Below are 23,892 nucleotides of genomic sequence, written 5' to 3'. Positions count from 1 at the left end.
TGAATAGCTCCTCTAGCTTTGCTGCCTCCATCTTTCGTTGTTTAAACTTGTGATATCCATGATGAGTATTGAGTTAGTGAATTAGCTCAACATTGTGTGCTGATAACCAAATAGAAAGCCGAGTAAAAGAAAACAAGTAGGCTACCCATGCGTGCCTGCGTGCGTATTCTCTCCTGCTCAAACATGTGTGCGCGTTAATTTTGATAAGTGTTCACTAACTTTACTTAATAGAAAATTGTAAATAGCCTGATGGCATGCAACTAATGGGATACTGTGCATAGTTGGAAAGGTATGGTAGGCCAATATGGTGTGAATATACACACACACAAGGTACATTTTCTCTCGTTGTTGAGTGATGGGACGCACATTGCGTACGGACGTACACCTCAGGCGCCTGCAACCACAAGTCATAGCTAGTGATGTGCACACCTCTATGTTAGGCTAACCATACATACTGATGTGTGTGTATTGTAAAGTAATCCATAGACATATCTTATCACAGATGTCTTATTCCGTGTCTCATCTTGACTGGCTATCTTCCTAATCTAATGGCCTTGTTTTACCGTGGGTTACCAATTTACAAATTTGGTTAAAGATGGTTGCTGCCAAATATTCTAGTGCGGAGCGTAGCACTTGGAATCTTTGGTTGCTGCAACAGTTATCAAGTGGGTGTTATATCTCCCACAGGAATGTGCATAGGGTAATCCTATGTATGACCCTCATACAGAACTAATCAGATTGTTTTAATCGTAGAGGGGCAAAATCTCTGTTATGACTTAACATGCAGTTCTTCTAATAAGGCTGAGGGTCTTAGCAAGCCCCAGCTGCCCAAAGGAACATGGCATCCTAAGCTAATTTTCCTAAGTTCCTAAGTTAATTTTTGTAATCATTAAAAGCTGAGGGTAGGGATGAACTTTGTACTGTATTTCACTCACTTGAATGATAGAATCTCTTGTTATCCTGTCTGGCTAAACAAGCTAAATAAGGATATCTTTAAGTGTGTCAATAAAAGAAGGGTATAGGGGTAATTGAACTGACTGTGATCCATGAGTTCATCTTCTTGCATAACATACTGTATTAAACACACATTAATGTATTTAATCATGATGACAAGTAAGCCTCACGTTCTGAAAGCATGTTTTCCAGGTGGAATCATGCAGAGCTGCCCTCAAAAAAGCAGCAGAGTGAGAAACAATTAGGCCTACCATAACAATGACTGCTCCAGCCTAATCAACTTGATGCTGATGCTGGTTTTACTAGTCAATCTTAAGCTGGGATCTAGTGAGGTTTGATAGACCTGTTAATTGGCCACAATGCTGACTGACAGTTAACTTCCTTGGATAGACCTACTCTGTACTGGAGTAGATCGAGGAAAACAAATGCAGGGATTCCAAACTGAAGTTGATTCTAATTCTGAGAAGTACATTTAATCTCCTGGTATAGCCTACTCCAATTAGACATGTTTTTTTTTACTCTAGAGGCTTTCCCTTAGATTGTATAGGCTACGAAATAGCACAGGCCTATCAAATGATAAGTATAATATTTTCCATCAACGCTTCCCCTCTTTAATATTCAAAAACATTGTAACTCAGGTAGGCCTATATAGATTATGTGCTCAGATTCAGAATAATATAAAGGCGTAACAAAATTATGAGGAAAATTACAGTTTTGTCCCCAGACTATTTTATCCGTTGGTCCAATTATATAGCCTACCTCCTGGCATCGTTACTGGACAGAATGATGTGATGCTCTTACTAACTGAAAAAACGTACTCACCAAGGCATCGTTTGCTTTGGTAAGCTGGTGACGCCCACCTGCACTTGCCACTTGGCAAAGATGAGGGAAAACCTCTCATTTCCCGCCCCTGTTCCATTGAGAGTTATGCGTGTGCGCTCTGATTGGTTGTTTCGAACAGCGCTGCTTGCCCAGCAGTAGTTACATTCCATGGCGTTGAGGAACAACAACTTTGGAGAATGCTGGTTAACTGACATCCCACGCTACAGCGTTACTTTTCAACAACTTTGTATGTGTTTCTGGTTCAACTGGATGCCTGAACTAGCCATTTGACAACACTTTAACGCTCTGGAGAAATCTTCTTTGACCGCTGGTAAGTTATATTTTTTCGTCTTTTTACACGCGTTCCCTTGCATTTTTTCTTCTGAAGCCACGAGAAAATGAATGCAACAAGTCATCAACACGCGTTGATGCTGCTAGAATGTCTTTCTGGACATGGCCAGCACGCTACAAAATAGCTCGTGTGGATATTTTTGATTCAGTGTATCCATACGAGCTATTTTCAATAAATCTCCGTTTGCGTGTTTCCCCCTTCCCAGAGACGAAAAAAGTTACATATGTAACGTTGTTTGAAAAATGCCACGCGATTTGGAAATCTGCACGCCATATAGGCATACTTTTCCTCATCTTTCACGTAAATGAAATATACATAAATGAACTAGGCTAATATTTGATTGTATTATTATTTTTTTTAAGTTTGGCTTTGGTTGAAAAGGGGGGGGGGGGGGGGGACATCATGGCAACATTGCGGCAACATTGCGACTGAACAAATGAATCTCAAACATATTTAAATGGTTTTGGACCCTTGGATTTGGCATGCTGATGCTGAGTCTCTCTTAACTAATTATTCATTCTCTCTCTTCAGAATTGTTGCAAAAGCTGTCAAGCATCATTTTATTGTTCAGCCTTTGTAGCAAACAAAATGTCATGTTAGTCATGTCGCTGAATATTTAGCAATTGGGTGTTTTAGAAGAAAATCCCTTATGTATTAATTTTTAATGACAACATCCTCAAGGTCTCCCTGTGTCTCCTGTTTCCTTTCAGGAGAAGGAAAGGGTTGCAGGTGTTTCCCTATATAGTGTGTGCCACACCACCGCAGGGTACAGTGTGTCAGGGCCATGAAAGGGATTTAAAACCCCTTCCTTGCCTTTCAATGGTGGCCACAGGAGAGCTTAAAATGCATTTTGAATAAGTGCACTCCTGTGGTCCTTATCTAGCTAGGCACAGCTTGCTTGGCTGACGGTCAGATTCACAAATATGGAAATCCCTGTCTTTTTATAAACATCGACCCTGAAAGACAGAGGGCTAGTGCAGTGTTTAAACATTATGGCACACTTTTTCACTGATTACTAATGAGCACACGCGTGCAGACAGGCACTGTGCCCCTAAAAATGGCCTAGATTTTGCTGCCAACCTCAAAGACCATCTGTCCAAAATAAACTGGCATTAGACTGGGAAACATCATGGAGCACGGGAGCCTCCTGGACAAGAGGGGAAAGACCCAAAAAAGCCCATATGAAAAGAAGAGGATAAGGCTTAATGGCCTAACCCTAGCTCTGAGCCATATGGGGCGTGATCTCCGCAAGGCACAATAGCAATCATAATGACTCTTAGATTACCCAGTTCATTAGAGGGTCCAGCTGATAGCCAGGCGAGAGGCACAGCACCGGACGGTCTTCCACCATGGTCCCAGATGCGTCTCTGGTTCTGTGCCAGGAGTTTGTTGTTGGCCATCTTTTTATTTACGCTTTTATCAATCATGGTGCTCAGATTACAAGCCTCCAAGCATCTCCTAGGCAACTGTATCTGTTTGAGTTACGCCATCAGGCTTGAACCAAACAGCATGTCACTGATGCTTTCTAATGAGCCGTTCTTTGTCTGTTCTGCACTATTTGAGCAGAAACATGCGAAAGTAGTCATAGGTACAAGGAATGGAAATAGATTCGGTTAACACCTGGTTTCTCATAAATCCTTGCTGGTGATGTATCAAAGCAATATTACAGAGTTAAAGAACCTAATGGTAAAGCCTTTGAAAAGTGTGAAGCTTTGAAATGACTGGATCCTCAGAAAATTATAGACAGTTGGGTAAAAGATCTATCAAGATATTTTTGTTATATAAATTGGAATTGTGTGCAAAAACATTGCCAGTGCCGTGTCCTTATTTTTGTCTTGTCAAAAAGGCTGACATCTCAGTGTTTCCCACAGAATTGAATTCTATTTGTGGTGGTATAGGTTTGCAGAATTAACTTGAACGCAACAGTTTTTAACAAATTAGCGCAGTGTGGTTATGATGCTAACCAGATTTAAGCACAATTTAGTACAACCTGGAAAATCATTGTGTGGCTCAGTGTTGATATTGTGGTGGTCCGCCACAAATAAGTCAATGTATGCGAAACACTGCATCTATTGGCTTGACTCTGAGCTGGAGTAAAGGCACAAAGGTTAGTCAGAGCGCCAGACGGGTCAGTTAGTCCGATGAAAGTTTACCCAGCTTCCATCGTCACCTTTCCCTCCCCTTCCCCTCTGTCCTTTGCCCCACTACCCTATCCCATCTCTATCCCCCGGATTAACATACAACACGCCTGGTCTGGATGAACCTCAAAGCCCCAATGCTCTTTGTGTTTCTAAACCGGGTGAACCCACTATCCATTCACCTTGTCTCTCCTTGACCCGACCGGCCTCCTTGGTCAGTTAAGAGTAAACCTCTCTGAAAACATCAGGCTGGGCTTACCTTTGCACCAGTGGGACTTTAGTGGACTAGTGCTTGTCATTAGTCTAGGATGAGATAAGCTACCCCCAAGGCAAACACCAGGTCCAGGGGCCTCGTATGCTCTGCACAAAAATGATACCATTTGAAGTCAATATATCAGGCCTAGTGAAGATTAGTCTGATAGGTAGACATTTAGTGTGCTTCTCTAAAGGATTGGTTTAAATTGCAGCTCACCATTGAAGGTTGTGTTTGAGTTGCCTTGGTAATTGCAAAGGACAATTGGCGTGATGGTCTCCTTCACAGCCTAGTGCAGAGTTTAACATTTTAATTAGCTCTCCAAGGATGGTGGCAGGGAAGACTAAAAGACCATCAACATACCCTTTAGAATTCAAATCTTTAGAATCTGGGCCAAGTTCACTTGTACAGATGACCATAGTAAAGACCGAGTCTATTTTCACTATTCAGATGGCTAAAAAAGAGTGGAGCAAAGGTGATCTTACAGAATGGGAAAAAAAACAGTTCTCTGGTTAAGAAAACCGTCTGTTTCTATGGGTGTTAATCTTTGTATGTTTTAACACACTTTGGTGTCTTTGAATTTTGAATGATGCACAGTGCCATGTTATTTAGAGTGATGAGATCATTGGCTGGCAAATGCATGCACGCTTGTACTCTTTGGCAGTCCGCCAGAGTCCTCTGCAGGTCCAGGATTGATGACTAAGTAATACCCTATAACTTCATTGGGCTGTCATTCGCCAGAAGTGGCATTTATTAGGGTTGGTCGTTCATTTTCAACAGTACTGCTCATATCCTAGTCTTGCAATTGTGCTAATAGACTATGCATTGACCAGGACACTCCAATCAAATGCACATCCAGCGCTGTGGGATCAGGTGTGGCTCTGCATGAACGATCCCCTCATCAGGGAATAGGATTGGCAGGTGGAGAGATTTGGTCAGCCACACTCTGGTCTGTTAGAGGGGCTTCCCTTTGGGGGAGGAGAGATAGCTGCGGACTGAAGGATGCTTTATGGGCCGCCCAGGGTCTCAGGGACCCCACTAATCTTCAGAGCCTTTGTGGAGCGTCTCGCTGATCGATGACAAGAGGACCCTAATGAAACTAACCGACAGGCCAATTAAGACCAGGGACAAAGAACTCCTCAGCAACAAAAGGACTTGCATAATATTGTGCGTGCGGGGGGTATTCCCTCAGGGCAGAGTGTTTGGTGTGGGTGGGGGTGTTTAGGATGTGGCTCCACGTGCAGACCACTGGTGCCCAGACACACACACACACAGACACACACACACACAGACACACACACACACAGACACACACACACAGACACACACACACAGACACACACAGACAAATTTGTGTGTTTACATTTACACACGCTTGCATGCATGTGCCACGTGCCGCCTCTCCCGTGCAGGATGAGCGAAGGCGTCTCATTGGGGGAAGCCATGTCTGGGATGGATGTGATCCTCTTAGGCGATTAGGGCAGGCTGTAAGATGACCTGCGTGATGGAACATGTGGGCATCCCTCCTCTCTCTCTCTCTCTCTCCATCCTGTGTTTATTCTCCGGGCTATGCGCAGACATCTCCCAGGATGTAATTAAAGCCCCAAATCTACTGTGTTCATGCCGAGATTCATTATCGTGGGATTATTATATCAAACCACAGACCATGCATCCGGCTTTGACGTGTACAATGGCAAGACGTTGGCAACCCCTGAAATTACTTTTCCACTGTTTTTGTTTGTTTGTTTATTTGGGTGTTGGTTTGTTACATTTCAAATAAGTCAGTGTTATATATCCTTAATACCTTATTGTTCTAGTTTTAAAAAGGGGTCTATTTCCACTGATACAATAATTCCACTTTTGCTTTTTTAATCTTTTGATTTTTCTTTTACGTCATGAACTTTGCATGAGTCATGGTCATCCATGCTTATTGTACAGTTACATGGGAGGACAATTGTGCTAGGTCATGCACAAGCACAGCTGCAACGATGAACTGAGGCAGCCAGTGCCACGGGGACAGAGCTGCATCCTGCCCCCTCCTCCATCAGCCTTCAGCAGCAAGATGATCATTACTGCCGTGGAAAATGTGCAGCCAGGGTGTCGTCATGCAGCAGAGCCATGGCTATTCTTTTTACGATGCTTAGGCACAATGCATGGATGGTGTCCGTGTGGAATTTCCACTTAATATGCCAGTGACTTCTGGAGAATGTGGCGCGGCCTCACCCTGGGGTCGGTGTCATGTCGTGCCCTTCCCCTCTCTCTCCTCCAGCCAAGTGGTGCAATAGTTGGGCACATAAAACACGTTTTTGTTGTTTTCCTCTCGTTGACGTTGTTTCATCCCTCTGTTCCTGCCTTCAGCTGACATTTAGTGGAGCGGCCCATCCGGCTGTGCTGTCAAGCTCTCTGCCAAGAGGCTCAGATGCAGATCATTCTACAGAGGGCGTTTGCCCTTTCCGCACTATTGTTTTCCCCCACAGTGCGCCACACTCAATTAAGTTTCATTGCGCTCTCTCTCTCACCCTCTCCTGCTCTCTCTTCCCTTCTGTGTCTTTCTCCTTCTCTTTTTCTTTTCTTCTCTCTCTTTTTTTCTCTTTCTCTTCTCCCACCCCCCCCCCCCATTTCTGTCTCTCCATAGATCCCTTGTCTTGCCGCCCCCATCCTTTCTGTGGCATCTCCGTCAACAGAAGTATGCAGAAAAGGCGTATTGTGGTCTTATTCTCTCTACCCACCCCAAACTTTCCCAACACTGTTGTATTTTTCAAAGGGGGAGGCTCCTTTGTTGCTAAGAACTTGAGTCTGTCCATTGGCTGTACTGTTTAGGGCTTACTTGTGTGTGTGTGTGTAAGCAGGAGAGAGACTGGCCTGGTGGGGGGTGTAACAATGGGTGTATTGTGAGATGGCTTGGGCAGGATCAGGGGGTTTGAGCACCAAGCACAGCGGAGCTGCTTCATTAGGCAAGCCGCTGCTCCCTGCCCCCCACCCCTCCTCTATCCCTCGCTCACTCCCTCTCTCTCTCTCTCTCTCTCCCTCCCTCCCTCCCTCTCTCTCTCTCCCCATCTCCCGTTCTCTCGCCTGCTTGCTCACACACTCACACTCGCGTTCAGGACCATCGCTGCCCGCTTGGCCCGGATGCTCAGCTGTCTCCTGCACTGTTCCGCTACTGTGTCCTGCTCAGCGTGCCCTCTCCACACTAAACCCAGCCTCCAAGGGGATTCTATGCTCTGACCGGATTTTGTTTTCAAATCAAGCAGGCTGGTATTGTGCTCTTTTGTTTTGTCCCATCCTTCTATAATCTGAACAGGACTCTTTTGTTCAGTGAGGTAGGTGTCATTTCCTGCTGTCATTGTCACTCCTCCTGGTATTTTTTTTCTTTTGCATGGCAGAACGAGCATTTTTGCTTACATGGCATGCCTTGGCGTTGGTTTCCAATCTAAAAACAAACAAAAAAAACACATGCATAGTTTGGATAGCCCTGACAGAAGCATTTTATTGAAAGAATTTCAATGTAGGACGGATGAGAAAGCTATTGATTTGCAGTCTCTCTCAACTTCTTCGATTGCCAGTGACAATCACTATGGATGCCCCGTCGCTGAAGTGAGAATTGAACTGAGCGTTTGTGCAGGACGGGGTGCACTCTGGTTTTTGTTTCCTCAGCTGGGGCTGTGTGCGTTGACGGGACAGCCTGAATCCTGCATGCTGGTCCACAGGGACGACGCAGCTTGCTCTGCTACACACACACACACACACACACACACACACACACACACACACACACACACACACACACACTGCTGTTGGGTGGCTGGGGGGATGAATATCAGGGTAATCCCTAACATCCTGTAAGAAGTCTGGGCTCAGGCCCATTCTCCCCCTGAGAACAGAAAGGCTCAGCCACTGACTCACTCCCAGATGTTTCACTCACCCAACTGAGGGTAATGGAGTGCTGCCGCCAGGGGACTCTATCCATATCCATGGTTAGTCATCAGCACATTTTCCTCTCAACAACAACAACAGTGTGTCTCTGCTCACAGCCTCATAGGCTTCATTGGCTTGGAAGGGACATTTGGCAACTCTGTTCTTTTTTTTTAGGTATGCAAGCCACACCACTTTTAGTACCGTAATATGGAAAAGATTTGACTGTGTTGGCTTAGATGGATTAGATATGTAAATATCTTGAAGGCTATATCTGCTATGATGTTGACCACAGGATTTGTTTTCTGTTCCATTAGGCTATTTTCCTGACTTTTCTAGAAAGTGGCTTCCGGCTCCGGCTTTTTTTTCCTTCTTTTTAAGTGTTTTGTCTCTAGTTTCCTAACAGGACACTTGATTTGATGGATTCCAGATCAGGGCCTGTCTTCACAAAGCATCCTAAGACTAAAAGTAGTTCATAACTTGGGAGAACAAATTCAAGGAAAGAACTAGTTGTAACATAGGGACTCGTAATTGTTTTTGACTAAGTCACTTCGCACAGAGTCTTTGAGAACTAAGAGTGAGTTGAAAAGACTCCTCACTAAGACCATCTCCCAAATGCAAAATGGCAGTTCAGTCATTCCATATTACAATGTTTTTAATTGCTGTACAGAATTATTTAAACGATAACGTCTTAGTCGTGAATGAGCAATTATGGAGTTCTTCTCAGACACTTTCTGTGGGCGTGTTCTGCTGTTAATTCCTAGCCAGTTGTACATTTATTTTCTTCATTTCTTAATTAAATGATGAATGTAACACATGCCTACCCACTGGCAGACCTGTCAATCATCAAGAATCACCAAGGTTATTGTTGTTCTCACTCTTAAATGTTAAAAGATAAAATGCTTTGTAAATATGGCCTCAGGTCTTTACACGTGATCTGTTTCCCAAGCTCAACCACTGTAAGGAAAAACAAGCATGACTACCCCACAAGATGAGTCAAACTCGACTCCACAAAATGTCCTGAAGGTAGTAGTGCATCCTCTGTGAGGGAAAAGGCTACTAAAGTGTAGGCCTAGTGGTGGAGGAGCTGTGTGGAAGAGTGCACAGTGCTTAATATAGCCTGATTGCAGGCACTGGCATTGGCATCAGGGCAGGCACACTAATTAAGACTGACTATTGTTGAGAGAGAATAGCTAAAAGGGTTTTCGTCAGGACATGGCTAATGCCCTGTTCAGACGGCTCAGTCTTACCATGGGTACCTTTTTTCACTTCATTTCCCCCCCTGTTAAAACCAGTTTGTTTTGTCTGCAGCTCAACCATCACATTTTATTTTTTAAGTGTAGTCTGGATGAAATCAACATGACCAATAACAGCTCTTTCTCTTTTGCCTGCAGAATGAAGAGGTGAACGTCTCTTGAGCTCAATGATGGCAGTTCAGGCCGGGCTTCAGGTAAAGAACATAATACATTTCTCAAAGTGTTTTGCTTGAATTGTTCTCTGTGTGACAGATGTAGGGCTACAGTGCACGTGATGAATGATGGGGAGATTTATTTACTTTTAGAAGTCAGCATTTTTTTCCCCACTGGTAACCTTTATTGGCAATGATTTATGGTTATTTGAAACTAAACTGAGATGCAGCTTCAAAGTTGGTCCAAATGTCAGCACCTTGGTGGGGGGCGGGGGGAGTAATGTGGCTGACATTCTGCAATGCACCTGTGCTTTTGTTATATAACACCTTATTATGTATCATGTGAAGCATATAAAGTTATATGGAAAATGCAACGCCTGAGGCTGTACTCTTGGTGTTCACATGTATTGTATGCTAATGAAACCCTTGGTCATGTTCTTTCAGCAGCTTGCACACATGACTAATCAGTAGGCAAAACTGTGCACAATGTTCCCGGACAGTCATGCAACACAGTTCATGACCTTCAAAGGCCGCCATCGTTTTTAGTCTCTTTAGACTTTATATTTTGTAACTGTGGAAGTCCACAGTGTGTCCACATGCTGAAGTCAGAGGAGCTTCCGATCAAGAGCTGAGTGGTCCAGGTGGTCTTCATGGTCACTCAAGGGCAGGGGGCATTTGACAGACGACCCCCCTCAGGTAAATTACAGGATCAAAGGTGGACTAGGATGAGTGGAGGCTTTAGGAAGTTAGGCAGCATAAGCTACATGGAAGATCTTGTCTGTCATGCAAATGTCTTTCCCACAGATGGTCAGCTGAAGCTGTTATCCACCATGACGAGCGATTTCGTGAACCCAAGAAGGAAATTCCTTCCGATTCCCATGTTACAGAGCCAAGCTTCTGTTTTGACATGGTTGTAAAGAAGTTTAAGACTTCAGTTGAAACTTAGTTTCTTGTCCACACACGGCCTGCATCTGGTCAGGCGATGGGCTCCCACTGTAATCTGCCGTGGTATGGTAATCAGGCGTGCCTGTGTAAGCCCTCACTCCTTCCACTCCATTTTGTATTTTCATGTCTAATTAGCTGACCTTTGTGCAAGAGAGGGAAACAGTACATATGTGTCGGATTTGCCTGGAGCCAGTGGCTCTCTCTCTCTCTCTCTCTCTCTCTCTCTCTCTCTCTCTCTCTCTCTCTCTCTCTCTCTCTCTCTCTCTCTCTCTCTCTCTCTCTCTCTCTCTGCCCTCGTTCCTCCCTCTTTCGCTCGCTCTTCTGGGGATCATGGTTACATGCGTGGGAGTCACGGGAAACATGTGCAGAAGCAAGCAAAGAGGTCATGTGATCTCCCTGAGAACACCATCCAGTTCAGTGCGTCTGATTTGACAGAGGAAAAGGAGAGGGGGCTTTCAATTGCCATGAACAGACGTGGTTTTGAGCTGTGTGCTATGACAAACAAAGTCATTCTAATGAGAAACTTCCTCTAATATCCTCTCCATCTTCAGGCTACCACAGCAGTGGGGGTATTTGGGGGTGGGGGCCGCAGCGATCCACACTCATGTGTAATTTGATACCCCCCAGACAATAAGCAAACCCTCCATTCTTTTTGGGCAGAAGAGGTCAGAAAAGCAGGTCATGGAAACATTCCTGTGTGTGACCAGTGCTTCGTTTGTGTTGGGATGCGCTTGTTCAGCTCTCTGTTTAAAGAACCCTCCTTGCCCCCTTGACCTCAAAGCCAGTGTGCACGAAAATTCAACCCCCACCAAACAGAGGTTTACTCATTTTTACAGAGGCAATATAGGATGGCTCATTACCCTGTTTCGAGCCCATTGCCTTTGTATTTTGGTGGATTGGTATAATTTTCCAGTTTTCCTGGGCTCTTAATATTAGGGCAAACAAAACCAATCATTGTCATCAAGAATCATCCGGTTTCACCCCAACTGGAAGTGATCTCGTGCCCTTGTGTCTTTCATAGTGCTCAAGTTCAAAACAGGAAAGGGAATATGTGCAGCCTCCATGTGAGGGGCCCATTGTTGGACTGACAGGGAGGCTTATGTGTGTGAGTGTGAGCGCTGCACTGCTGCTGCGCTGGGCCGGGGAGATGAATCTGACACGACTGTGGGAGCGGACAGCCACAGCCAGCCTCCCTGGACGGGATGAGAGGCTTGCTCCAGGCACTCTCCCCCACCGTGAAAGAACCCCTTACAGTCCAGCCGAGCTCGCCCAGCATCGCCTGATATGTGGAATATCCGTTGGCAATCTCATTTGGCCTGACTTCTAAACGGGCGAGTTATATTACTTCATTATACCCTCTTTGTCACCAGAGCAGCAAGCTGGCCTTTTTGTTACTGTGGGGGAAAGATGGGCTTTCATCCTGAGAGTTTCACTCTGTCGTTTCCTTGTAGCCCACAGTGAGGTGGTTTTGAGGAGGGTGTTCTAGTTGCAGTGAGGGAGCTGGCTGTGGGTGCCCGTCCCAGTCGCCTGTGTGGGTTGTGGAGCATGTCCTGATATTCCCACTTGCTTCCAGCTCCCTCTGGATATTCTCAGTGCAAATCAGCCCTGACAGGGCACCGTAAAGGCAGTGCAGTGTAGCCCTTTGGCCCTCCACATCCCAGGTCCCGTGCCTCAACATGTCTATTTAGAGCCTTCCACGGCTGTGTTGAGGTTGTGAACAAGTCACAAGTACAAGTGGAGAGGTTTTAAATTGCATGGTATTTGGTTGGATTAATCCTAGGGGTACAAATGAGGCGTAGACCTGCATTTTGATAAATAGGCTTATGGGTGAGGTAAACATGCAGTCTGTGTTTCAGTGTTCCAAAAGGTTGATACGAGTTCAACATCCATTCGAATGACACCTCCCATCCATGCTCCTAAAGCACAGTCAGTGCGGTTACACACAAACAATCAGATTTCAGTCTGATTATACTCTTTACTCATGTAAATTGTGTAATTGGATTGAAATCGGAATAAATAACTTAAATATTCATTTTCAATCTGATTACATCCGTCACGTAACCAATAGTATACTGATAATATATGGTGCTTTAATCAGAATGTTCTACACAAATAACTGCACTGGGTGTTGATTGGCTAGGGTGGTCTGTGGCCGAGCCACTATGTTTGTTTACCCTTCACAGAGCCAGGACTGTGTATGAACACTGGAGTTTGTCCTCAGCATGAATACTGAACAGAGAGCTGGAGGACTGAAGAGCAATTCACAGAACTTGACAACGTGAATGGGAATCAACTGAAACCTTAATTTCAACCTTATGGTATTGAGGGCACCTGTGAGAAAATGCATCTGAATGACTAGCAAGCTTACGTTTGGTATTCTAATACCAGAAAATCTTGTTTGTGGCCTCAGAGAAGGCATGCAAAGCTTTTAATCTGTTCCTAAGGCTCTCAAATATGAGGTTTCTTCAAGGAAGAACACTTATTTGCATTGTGAAACTGCTTACTAGCAATTAACCTGCTCGGCCACCAAAGCCTGTGAATTATAGCCCTGCTGATTGGTTTCTAAAACTAGTTTTGTGTTGGTTTCAACAAAATCCCTCTTCATCTTCCACCTCTCCCGCACGCTCCTATCTCATAGATGGGGCTCAACTTCACTGAACACTTTCTATGAAATTGGTTGAGGTATTTATTGCTTATACAAATAAACAGTTGAAGATTTAGTTTCCAGGGGGGTATTCCAAGTACGTGGTTTAGTGACAAACCTGGGTAAGTTAGCACTTTACTCCGAGCTAACTTACCCAGGTTTGTTACTAAACCACGTACTTGGAATACCCCCCAGGTTCATTGTCCAGCTAGTTGCGTCAGCTATGAGGTTGTGCTGTGCCATTTTGTTATTGAATCCAAATCAGCTTGGACACAAGACAAAGACCATTTTGTGTGATATTTGCACAAACTCATTGACTTTCTCTCCATCTCCGTCCGGCACTTTCATTTAGTCTCACACACGCTCACTGAGAATGTTTGTTTATGTTGTTTTCTTTCCCTGCAGTCGTGGTTTGAGAGGTTCGACTCTCCCGTCCAGAGACCGCTTAGTCCCCTGACCGGGCGCCATGGCCCTGGTCTGGCAGACGTTAACCAGTTCGACCAGTGGCTGGCTGTGCGGCACGAGGCCACCCTGGTGCCCATGCAAGAGGACCTGGCCATATGGCTGACCGGCATGCTGGGTATGTCTCCTCCTCAGCAGTGTTCCTCTGGTCAAGTGCCTATTTAATATCTTTGGCCTGTTTTATAAAAATATGACAGGTTTTTCAATTGTCAGCTGTTCAGTTGTGATCGTAAATATGACCCTTGGACTGCTTATGGGTCAGTTTTTGGTTCTTGTAGCTCATTTCTTCACACTAAAGAACCACTTGCATACGTCCAACAGTTTCATTTACTTGCTATTCCTCAAAAGTGAATCAACAGTTTGGTGTTTTCTAAAGCCATGCCATCTTGAATTCCAGTTTTCTTCTTGTTGTATCAAGTGTTGCATTTCAAAGAGTGCAGATTTCTAAGCCAAGCCAAACCAAACCCCAGACACTTTGCTGCTTCCTAGCCAAATTTGCATTCTGTTTGTACAGCTGCGTCTGGAGCCTTAGTATCGTATCAGTCTATCGGTAGGGTGGGAAGTTCACATTCACACAGCCTGGGGCTCCTAAGATGCCACAGAAGTATGAGGATGGGACTCTGTATCTTCATTTTTAACAAAAGGAGAAATTCGAGCCAGCTTTTTATATTAGTGGCATTGAGGGTAAGGGGAGAAGACCCTATTATGGGAAGGGTGTAAACAATTGAGGGTGTTTTTCTTCTGGAGAGAATTGACTATGGCTGAATGCTGGCCTCTAAATATAGGCTGGTGAAATTCAGCATACCGAAAAAAAGGTAGACTGAAACGCAAGCCATCCGTAACTTTAGATTTCCCCAGGGGCTCAGCCGGACGTGGAGCTATAATTTGCACCCCAGCAAAATTTCAATATACTGTTGAATTTGACCTGTCTGTCTTTGTTTCTCCTCTTGTCAATCTTAATTTTATTTTTTTCTCTCTCCATTTTGCCCTCTTTTTCACCTCCCACATTAAATCCTTTATACATACATACACACACACACACACACACACACACACACACACACACGCATACCACATAACGTTACATCCACACCCACTCATCCTCTCTCTCTCACACACACACACACAGGAGATGAGGTGCGCGCAGAGCACTTCATGGAGGAGCTGCAGAATGGTGTGAAGCTGTGCCGCTTGATCGGAGTGCTTCAGACCAAAATCTCCCAGAGCTGCCCCTCGGACAAGTGGCAGGTGAGATAAAGGCACCGCTGGACGAGCGGGGAGCAGGGGGCCGGTGGGGCCACTCTGTGGCCAACAATCGCTCATCTGAAGTGCCTTTGTGTGCTCTGTGAGCTCATTCATTCATCTCTCTTTTTACGCCTCTCCTTTGTGCCCTTTGCAGCACTTTCCCATGAAGAAGGTGCCATTCAAGGCGGTCGCCTCTCCTGGGTCCTTTTTCGCCCGCGACAACACGGCCAACTTCCTGAGCTGGTGCCGCCAGATCGGAGTGGACGAGACCTACATGTTTGAGTCTGAGGGCCTAGGTGAGGGGGGGGATTTTAGTTTTAGGGGAAGTTTTGTCCCAAAAGGAGCATAAAATTGGTCCTTGTGCATTTTAAAAATTAGGTTCTTTCATACTGATATGGGAAGTATCAATTAAATGAAAAGTCATATTAGTGCCTGTTCAAAAGAAGTCATTGTTTGGCTCGAATTTGGGTGAAATTGGTATAGCATTTGAGTTTTAATCTTCGTCGTGACCCTTCTAGCTGTCAGACAGAGAGGATAGTTTTAGCGATGTTGCGTTGCCCATGGAAACAGCAACCATGTGTGTGTAAGCAATCCTTGAGTCGATTCCTAGCACAAAGCTCCATTTATCCCTAATTCATCCAAGAACTCGTATAGCCAGACCGATGGCTCCAGCTTTAGGTGACCTGTTCACTGAAAGGATCTGACCTGAAAAACAGCCTTGAATGCTTTTCCACGACAGATTAGTGTGCAAATATTGGGCGGACCCTCAGTATTCAGGCCAAAGGCCCAGCATGAACCCCACCGCTGTGCCAGCAGAGCAGACTCTATGGCATGAACGCAGTCAGACTGAAAGTCAACGCTAAGAGGATGGAGAGTCCGAACCGTACCTGGCCGTTCTTTAGATTTCATGCGAGACCTCATAGTGCTCTGGTATAATCTGAGAAATTCTTATGAAATTAACACTCAGAAGATTTTATATAACATGGCAATATGAGTTACAGACAGGAAAAGATGTTAAATTCCTTATGCTATTGGTTGGGGACTTCTCACAGCAGCCTATTAATGACCAAGCCTAATTATAATACTATGTACAACATGGTGTAGTATACACCACAAAATATGACATTTTGTCAATATCATTTTGTCCCTTTATCTATATTTTGTTATGTATGTTTTATGGTTTATGGTCTTTATGTATCTTAAAGTTGATAAAGTAATTATTTGGTCTGAGCAAAATGATGTGAGGTATAAAGGTTTCTTTGGCTCTTTTAAATTCATTTGACCCTTAAGTGATCGAAATATCATAAACTATGTTTTATTCCAGCAGCCCTATAGTCTAAAGGTAAACATCTCTGGCAGTCACTAGATTAGTGCCGTCGGCTGAGCTAATTAACATGCTCTAATTGGAGTAGTAATCAGTTCAAATGAGCATGGGGCTAAAGGTAAAGCCTGCATTGCCAGCGTGTGCTGTGGCAGGTCGTACACTGAAGAACCACATGTCATTGGCATTAGTTTAATCCAAAACCAAGTGGCTTCTTGGGATCCATTGTGCAGACCAATTAACCAAAGTGCATTGTGCCATCACCATGGCCACCAGAGAATAAGAGGCTTGCCCACCTGATCCCCAGTGTTGCAACAAAACAAAATTATACCATGAAGATATGGATAATTATACTAACAGGGTTAAATTGGGTATTCTTGTGAAATGGCCTGAATTGCTCCAGAATGGATAAATCTGGGTAAACATTACTTAAATGCAAATTGCCTATAATTGCTCTTCATTTTCCTCTGTAGTTCTGCATAAGAATCCTCGGCAGGTATGCCTGTGTCTACTGGAGATTGGCCGAATCGTATCCAAGTAAGTGGTGAAGTTCTGCAACAGAGCGTAGGGCTGGGCACCAGGGGGGTTGTGGGTAGTCGGATAATCTTGTGATTTATTTTTTTAAGAGTGGGTTCGGCAAAAGGTCTGAAAGCTTGGGGCTGTAGTCTTTAACTGCAGAATTGGGATGGGCAAGCGGGGGTGGGGCTTAAAATGTGTGCTTTGCCTGTCCAGAATGTGCACCAGATAATTCTACTGTAAGTATCACTTAATCGGTAAATTCTAAGAGGATTCTAGGGGTGAATCTGTATTCATCTGTGGTTCTAGAGCTATTTTTTTTTTTTTTTTTTTTTTTAAGTCTTCCCTCATTCCATGAGAATTGTTTTGCATGTGGCATGCAGTTCAGAGATGTGGCTAAGTGATGCATCACTCCTTATCTCCCTTATCTCTGATGTTCTCACAGGTATGGAGTGGAGCCGCCGGTTCTCGTGAAACTGGAGAAAGAGATTGAACTGGAGGAAACTCTGCTGATGACGGGAGAACCAGCCCCTGCTGTCAAAACCTTCACCGTCTGTTGTCAGCACGGCAGCCTTTACCAAGGCGTGAGTATGACGCCCCTGCCCCCCTACACACACAAACACACACACACACACACACACACACACACACACACACACACACCTCACAGCCCTACCAAACCACACCTGAGTGAGACATGGAGCCGATGGAGTCTTGTAGATCCTCTAGGACAAGCTGAGGCACATGGGATCATTGTGTTTGCATTGTGTTTTTGAAACGTGACATGAAGAGGAGAGGTAGATAGAGTGGCCTGTGGTACTCTCCTCTTTGTCCCACAACTGGCCCTTCTTGAAACGTCAGTAAGAGGAGATGGCCCCTCATTGTTTAGTTTTAGACTGTTTAGTTGTTTGTTTTCCTCAGTCTCTCTCTCCCTCTCTCCGTTCTCTCTCTGTTGGTTGCTGGTAAACAGTCCCCCATTTCCTTGAGATGCGCCGAGTTCCTGTGACGGCACACGGCGTGGTGTCGGGGCCCGCTGCGTTAGCCGCCTTCGCTCAGTATCAATAAACACACTGTCCCCTCTCCCAGAGCTCTGTCAGCATGACCCACATAGCTTGTCCTTGAAGTGCTGAGGCGCGCACACACACACACACACACACACACACGAGATGCTGAGTCGGCCTGGCTCTGCTTCTGACTTTCTTGAACCCAAACAACACCCATCCCCCTGGTGCATTGTTCTCACGCTGCCCCTGCACCACGCCTGTAGCAGGAGTCCCTGGCTTCCTCTTGACTTCCGATCATTTCATCAGTGTTCAGTCTCACTTATGTGCACTCGTGTCCCCGCACCCTTCCCTCCTCTCTCCTGCAGGACCATGACATGAGCGACGACCCCCCCTGTAACTGTGCCCAGAGAGTGTCCATCGAGTATCTCTCGGAGGGCCGTTACCGACTCGGAGACAAGATCCTCTTCATTAGGGTGAGTTGCTCAACCCCCACCACACACACATGTGCACTCTCTCTCTCTCTCTCTCTCTCTCTCTCTCTCTCTCTCTCTCTCTCTCTCTCTCTCTCTCTCTCTCTCTCTCTCTCTCTCTCTCTCTCTCTCTCTCTCTCTCTCTTCCCCCCCCCCCCCCCCGCTCTTCTGCTTGAGAGCAATACCATCTGTGAAGACGAGCTGGGCCTTCGCAGCTGTTCCTGCCGCATTCACTGGACAAGAGCAGCGTGAGGAGAGCCAGCGTTCTGTCTGTGCTCTCCATCACGCTGGAACACAAGAGGCGTAGCACATTCAGCGTCTCGTGCAGTGCCACGTTTTTGCCCCCTCACACTTACCAGAAAAGTACAATCACCATCTCGCCATTTGCTATTTCTCGTAATCACACTCGGTCCTCCTGTTTACTGGTCCATTTGCTGACTGATTCACTAGAAAATGCTGATTATTGACAACAGGAATGATGATCTCAAATGACTCTGTTGGCTGGATGAAGGCAGTGGGGAATCTCTGCCTGTAATGCAAGTCTGAGCTCCTCTAATACAGTTTATCAAAAAAAATGCTGAGAGTCTAAATGAACGGCCGGCGATGCGATTCAGCCGGCAATCCCATTCACAACCAGCCGCTAATCCAGTCCTTCTCACCGGGAGCTCTTGGAACGCACGTGGGGTTTGGTTTAAAGAGTGCCAATCAGGTCCTCGGCCAACACGTCAGCGCCCACGCGGTTCCTGTGTACGATGCGCATGTGCACACACACACACACACACACACACACACACACTCACCTTAGATCCCACGACACGTGCTGGTGCTGTACACGGATAATGATATGATATCAGGTTGGTCTAATCACGTTCACCACGTTCACCCCTAGTCTGTCCGAACGTCCACTCTGGCCAGCTGTGGTTTTCATACTCACCTAGGCATGGCTGTGAAACTGTTGTTTTGCACAGCGAGTGACAAGCGCACAGATGGGGGTCTAAGCTGTGTGTGTCCAAATAGAGATTCCCGCCGCACTGAGGCATTAACAAAGCCTAGAGTCAAGGTTACATAATCAATTACATCAGCAGCCAATAGGATAGGAAAGCTGTCTATATGGGTATGTATTTAACAGGACATGAATCTAAAGATAGTTTTCACTCACAGATGGATACGGTAATCAACCTCATTTAAGTTGGAACATTTTACGTACAGACTCATGCCCTGTGTGTTGAATTAATGTGATTATGTAATGTTTGGCAGGTGCACATGTCTCCATACGTTTGTAGTGTAGTGTTAGTGACAGGATTATGAGCTGACACATTATCTAGTTAAATTAATTAATTTGGTTATGTAATGGGAAGTGTATATAAATTATATAATGCATGATCCAATATAGTACTTTTTTTGAAAGGTAGATGGAATGATTAATTTACATTGACAGTTTAAAACCAGATGGTTGGTTATCTATTGCCATTTTTTTTAATGAAAAATGTTTTTTTTGTTTGTTTTTTTTTTTAGGTTAAACAATGGTTGAAGTGTTACTGATTTCCCCTTATTTATTGCTTTTAATTCAGGTTAAATGACAACTCCGGTCTACTGCACAAAGTCCTTTTTTTATAACCTTTCTGTTAACTTACAAAGTTAAAATTACTTTACTCCCAAGGCTATCGCTATATGCTATTTCGTTGTAAATGCATATTCTGGTTTTACTAACGTCACTCTTTTCCTAACGTCAAATTTGTCATTATCATCCAAAAATACCCCCTAGGCTGTTCTTAGAGCAGAGCTGCCCTTTAAGATGGGGATGATTGAGAGATGAGTTGCTTGAGTTAAAGGTCAAGAGAAGCCTAGTTTGTTTACTCCAGTTCTTTACTGGTTTGTTGCCCCTTATTCATTTGCTTTTAATTCGGGCTAAGATGGAGATGATTGAAAAGCCTTGAAATTGACGTTGGCCCAACTGGACTCCTGGTGTTTGCATAAGATCTGGTGTTATGTAACTTGAGTGATGTTTCTTTTCTTCTCTCCTCCGCCTCTCTCCCTCTTCACTGGCCCCTCTCTGGTCCCCCTTTCTCCACTCCCTCTCCCTCTTACTCCCCCTCACACAGATGCTCCACGGGAAGCATGTGATGGTGCGGGTGGGTGGGGGCTGGGACACGCTCAAGGGCTTCCTGCTCAAGAACGACCCGGGCCGCGTGCTGCAGTTCACCACCCTGGAGCAGAAGATCCTGGCCTACCAGAAGGGGTCAGCAGGCCCGGCCCTGACCACTCAGCAGGTCCAGCCTCCCACCATGGACCCTCTGGCCGCTGTCGCACTCTCCGATGCTTCATCCACAACCTCCTCTTCCTCGGCCTCGTCTTCCTGCTCGTCGTCGGCGGCGACCTCGAAGGCCCCGACGCCCGGGCACTGCACGCCGCGCTCCTACGCCGCGTCCCCGGCGTCCACTCCGACCTTGCCGAGGAAGGCGCCGGTCCCCAAAAAAGTCTTCCAGGCGACTCCGTCATCGCCGAAGAGAGCCCCGCAGTCTCCGGCGCTCGTCCCCAAGAAAGCGGCCGCGCCTCAGCTGCCTCCGTCTACGCCTGTGCCGTCCGGCGGAGTGGTCACACGGAAGGTCCCCGCCTCCTCCAAGCTGAAACTCCGCCAGGCGCCCAACGGGACCCCACCGGTGCCTCGCAGCCCCGTCTGCGCCGAGCCCACCCTCAAGCACCCCAAATCGGCCCCGGTGACGCGCCGGGCCGCCGTGCTGAACCAGCGACCCGGGACCGGCCAGAAGGACGGGAAGCCTCCGGTGGCCCCCCTGCGCTCGCGTCTGGACCAGCGCCGTGGCTCGTCCCCCGTGTCACGGCTCCGCCTGGACGGGCGCGCTCGCCGGCCCCTCTCGCCGCGGCCCATCACCTCTCGGCCCGCCAGCCCGGCCAGCTGCGCCTCCTACGACTCCAAGTCCTCCTCCTCGTCCCCCGCCCCACGTCCCAGAGTGCAGACCCCTACCTCACGGACTCGCATCCCCGCGGCCCGGCCCTCCCCGCTGACCAAGGCCAAAGAACCCGCCGGCAAGAGCCCAGCCTCGTCCCGCCCCGGGACCCCTGTCCTAGCTGCTGTAGCTCGCTCGACCCCGTCCAGGCAGACGCCAGTCAACTCGCCGCGACTGCCCGTCAGAAAGCAGCCTCTGGCCAGCCAGCCTGCTCAGAAGCCCGAAGCCCAGCAGAACGCAGCGGTCAAACCAGGCCTCAAAACGCCCCCCGTCTCCCAGAAGGTCACACAGCGGACTAGGCCAGTGAAGAAGGAGGAGCCGTACTTTGAGATGAACAGCAGGAGGAGGCAGCAGCAGAAGTGCTAAGCGTCAGCACAATCTCAGCACAGGCAGACTCCTCCTCTGGCTTCATGGGAATCCTTAAGATTAGCCGACCAGGTAGTGAACAAGCACTTGTGAGACACAGAGGTGTTTTCTCACGCTCACACCACATTACCAACTTTTGAAGCGACATTGTCTGTCTATCTGTCTGTCTGTCTGTCTGTCTGTCCATTTGATTTTATATTTGTGTTTAATTTATTTTGTTATGATTTTATTTGTGCCATTATCAAAAGGGTCAAAGAGGTAAAACCTCTGCATTGTTTGGACATAATCTTTACCAAGTGCAGGAGTGGGAATGCATGAACACAAAACATCTGATTTTTATATCAAAAGCACAATCACCGTAACTTTCACAAGACCTTAACATTCCACTGAGATCTGTTACTGCAAGGACATCAGAGACTGCTAGAGACTGTTTTTGTAGGTATGTGCGTATGCTAGTGAGCAACCACCCTAAACAGCTTTGGCTGTCCTTGTGTACATTTTTTACAACTTCTCTCAACCCGACTGTTTCAAAATGGAAATCAAGTCCAGCCTCTACGGAATATACCCTGCTCAGTGGTTGTGTAAAACGTTACGACACTATCAGAAGCAATACTCAAATCCATGGTTGGTGAGCAACGAACTTGACTAGTCCATGGTCACAAACGTTTTATACATGCCAAAGACTTCATGAATCAAATCTGTATTTTTAAACTATTTGGTGTTGACTCAATATTTCCCTGTCAACAGTATGTACTATCTCTACTGGTCTTCCTGTCAGTGACTTTGCTAACGTGTTTTTGCTAGAGTGAGTAGGAAGTTCATGGTGTGCCTTTTTTCCAAATGGTAGAAGAGGGGATTGTAGAGTGTTTCCAGGGGGTGATTGGGTGAGATGGGACCTTTTTTAACCTACAAACATGTTACGATGTCAGTTGTCTTGTCAGTAGCCAAAACTAATCCTCACAAAGTAGCCTACCTTGACGGATCATTTGAACCTTTTCTACGTAAAATGTATAAGCTTGGCTTGATAGCAAACGTGGTCATGAGTGGTGGGATTGATATCCATAGAGTACTTTTGTGTATGTTTTATATATGAAGCTCTTTGTCATATTTGCAGTTGGTCAAGTTTGTTTGTGTGTGAGGTAGTATTAAAGCTAAGGATGAAAGTGGCACAAAACGGAAGCATTCATCAGCATTTGAAGACTGCAGGACTGGTTTACTTTTATTGAGGACATACTACTGATTTGACATATTAAAAGTTTAACAAATAGCCTACATGGATAGTATCCGTTCATGCCAAACGCTAATAAATATATATCGTCCAGTATCACAGAGCTGAAATTTATTTATGAAACTGATTTCTCAAAATCTTTATTTTTAATTTTCTTGATTCTATGTGTGTGTGTGGAAGTGGATGTTGACTGTTGTTTGGTTATATCAACACTTTGTGTGTTTTTATTTTATTTTTTTAAGTGTCATTGCAATACTCTTGAGTATGTCAACCTTTTCCAGCACTTTAAGAAAACCCCTTGTCATGAATGTAGAGTACTGTCTCCAACTTTTGTGTGTTTGAGTGTGCGTGATGTCAAATAAAAGAGCTGATTTAATCGGATGGTGTCTGTGCTGTTCTTTCAGCCATTGCAAACATGGCATGTCCCTTTGAAATTGACCATGATGGTCCAGTATGTGCTTTCTCACTAAGGCTTTCAACAAAGACCCTTCCATGTAACCAACTGATGAGGGTGGTATAGGCATTATGTAAGATTCATGTAACGGCGGGCCTCCTGCTGCAAACATACAGCCATACTGTGTAGTGTTGTCAGCTGTAGTGTACTTGAAAACAAATTAACAGCTGAACAGCTTATAAATGCACATGACTAAGTTGTCCAGTTTATGTGAATTAACAATAATGCATTATAGTGCATATGTAAATGACTAGATTAAATTTGAGGATTTGTCTACCACTTTGCAGAAGACAAGGGTGATACGTGTTCAATTGCTCACTGGAGATTATGTCATTCTGCAAAACAACACAACAAACATGACAATGCTCATATCAGTGTTGAGGTGGTAACACACACATTAGACTGTGACGATGCTCATATCAGTGATGAGAT

The 23,892-nt window shown here is 45.6% G+C and overlaps 1 protein-coding gene across 3 annotated transcripts; it reads left to right on the top strand.

Moving 5' to 3' along the window:
• Positions 1–1,877: 1,877 nt before the first annotated feature.
• Positions 1,878–23,382, top strand: gas2l3 (growth arrest-specific 2 like 3). 3 transcript variants are annotated; one of them, XM_042079587.1, is made up of 9 exons: positions 1,878–2,107; positions 9,826–9,881; positions 13,834–14,008; positions 15,020–15,138; positions 15,290–15,431; positions 16,930–16,993; positions 17,418–17,556; positions 18,342–18,449; positions 20,549–23,382. In XM_042079587.1, exons 2-9 carry the CDS (start codon positions 9,855–9,857, stop codon positions 21,776–21,778), a joined length of 2,004 nt encoding a protein of 667 aa, XP_041935521.1. In that variant the 5' UTR covers positions 1,878–2,107; positions 9,826–9,854; the 3' UTR covers positions 21,779–23,382. The 3 variants fall into 3 exon arrangements, with proteins under 3 accessions (XP_041935521.1, XP_041935522.1, XP_041935523.1); XM_042079588.1 differs by lacking the exon at positions 1,878–2,107 and adding an exon at positions 7,622–7,839; XM_042079589.1 differs by lacking the exon at positions 1,878–2,107 and adding an exon at positions 12,968–13,102.
• Positions 23,383–23,892: the final 510 nt, after the last annotated feature.

This window comes from Alosa sapidissima, chromosome 22 (assembly GCF_018492685.1).
Source record: "Alosa sapidissima isolate fAloSap1 chromosome 22, fAloSap1.pri, whole genome shotgun sequence".
In the NCBI taxonomy this organism is placed as follows: domain Eukaryota; kingdom Metazoa; phylum Chordata; class Actinopteri; order Clupeiformes; family Clupeidae; genus Alosa; species Alosa sapidissima.
The sequence above is the reverse complement of the archived record's forward strand: the minus strand, read 5'-3'. Positions and strand labels throughout refer to the sequence as shown.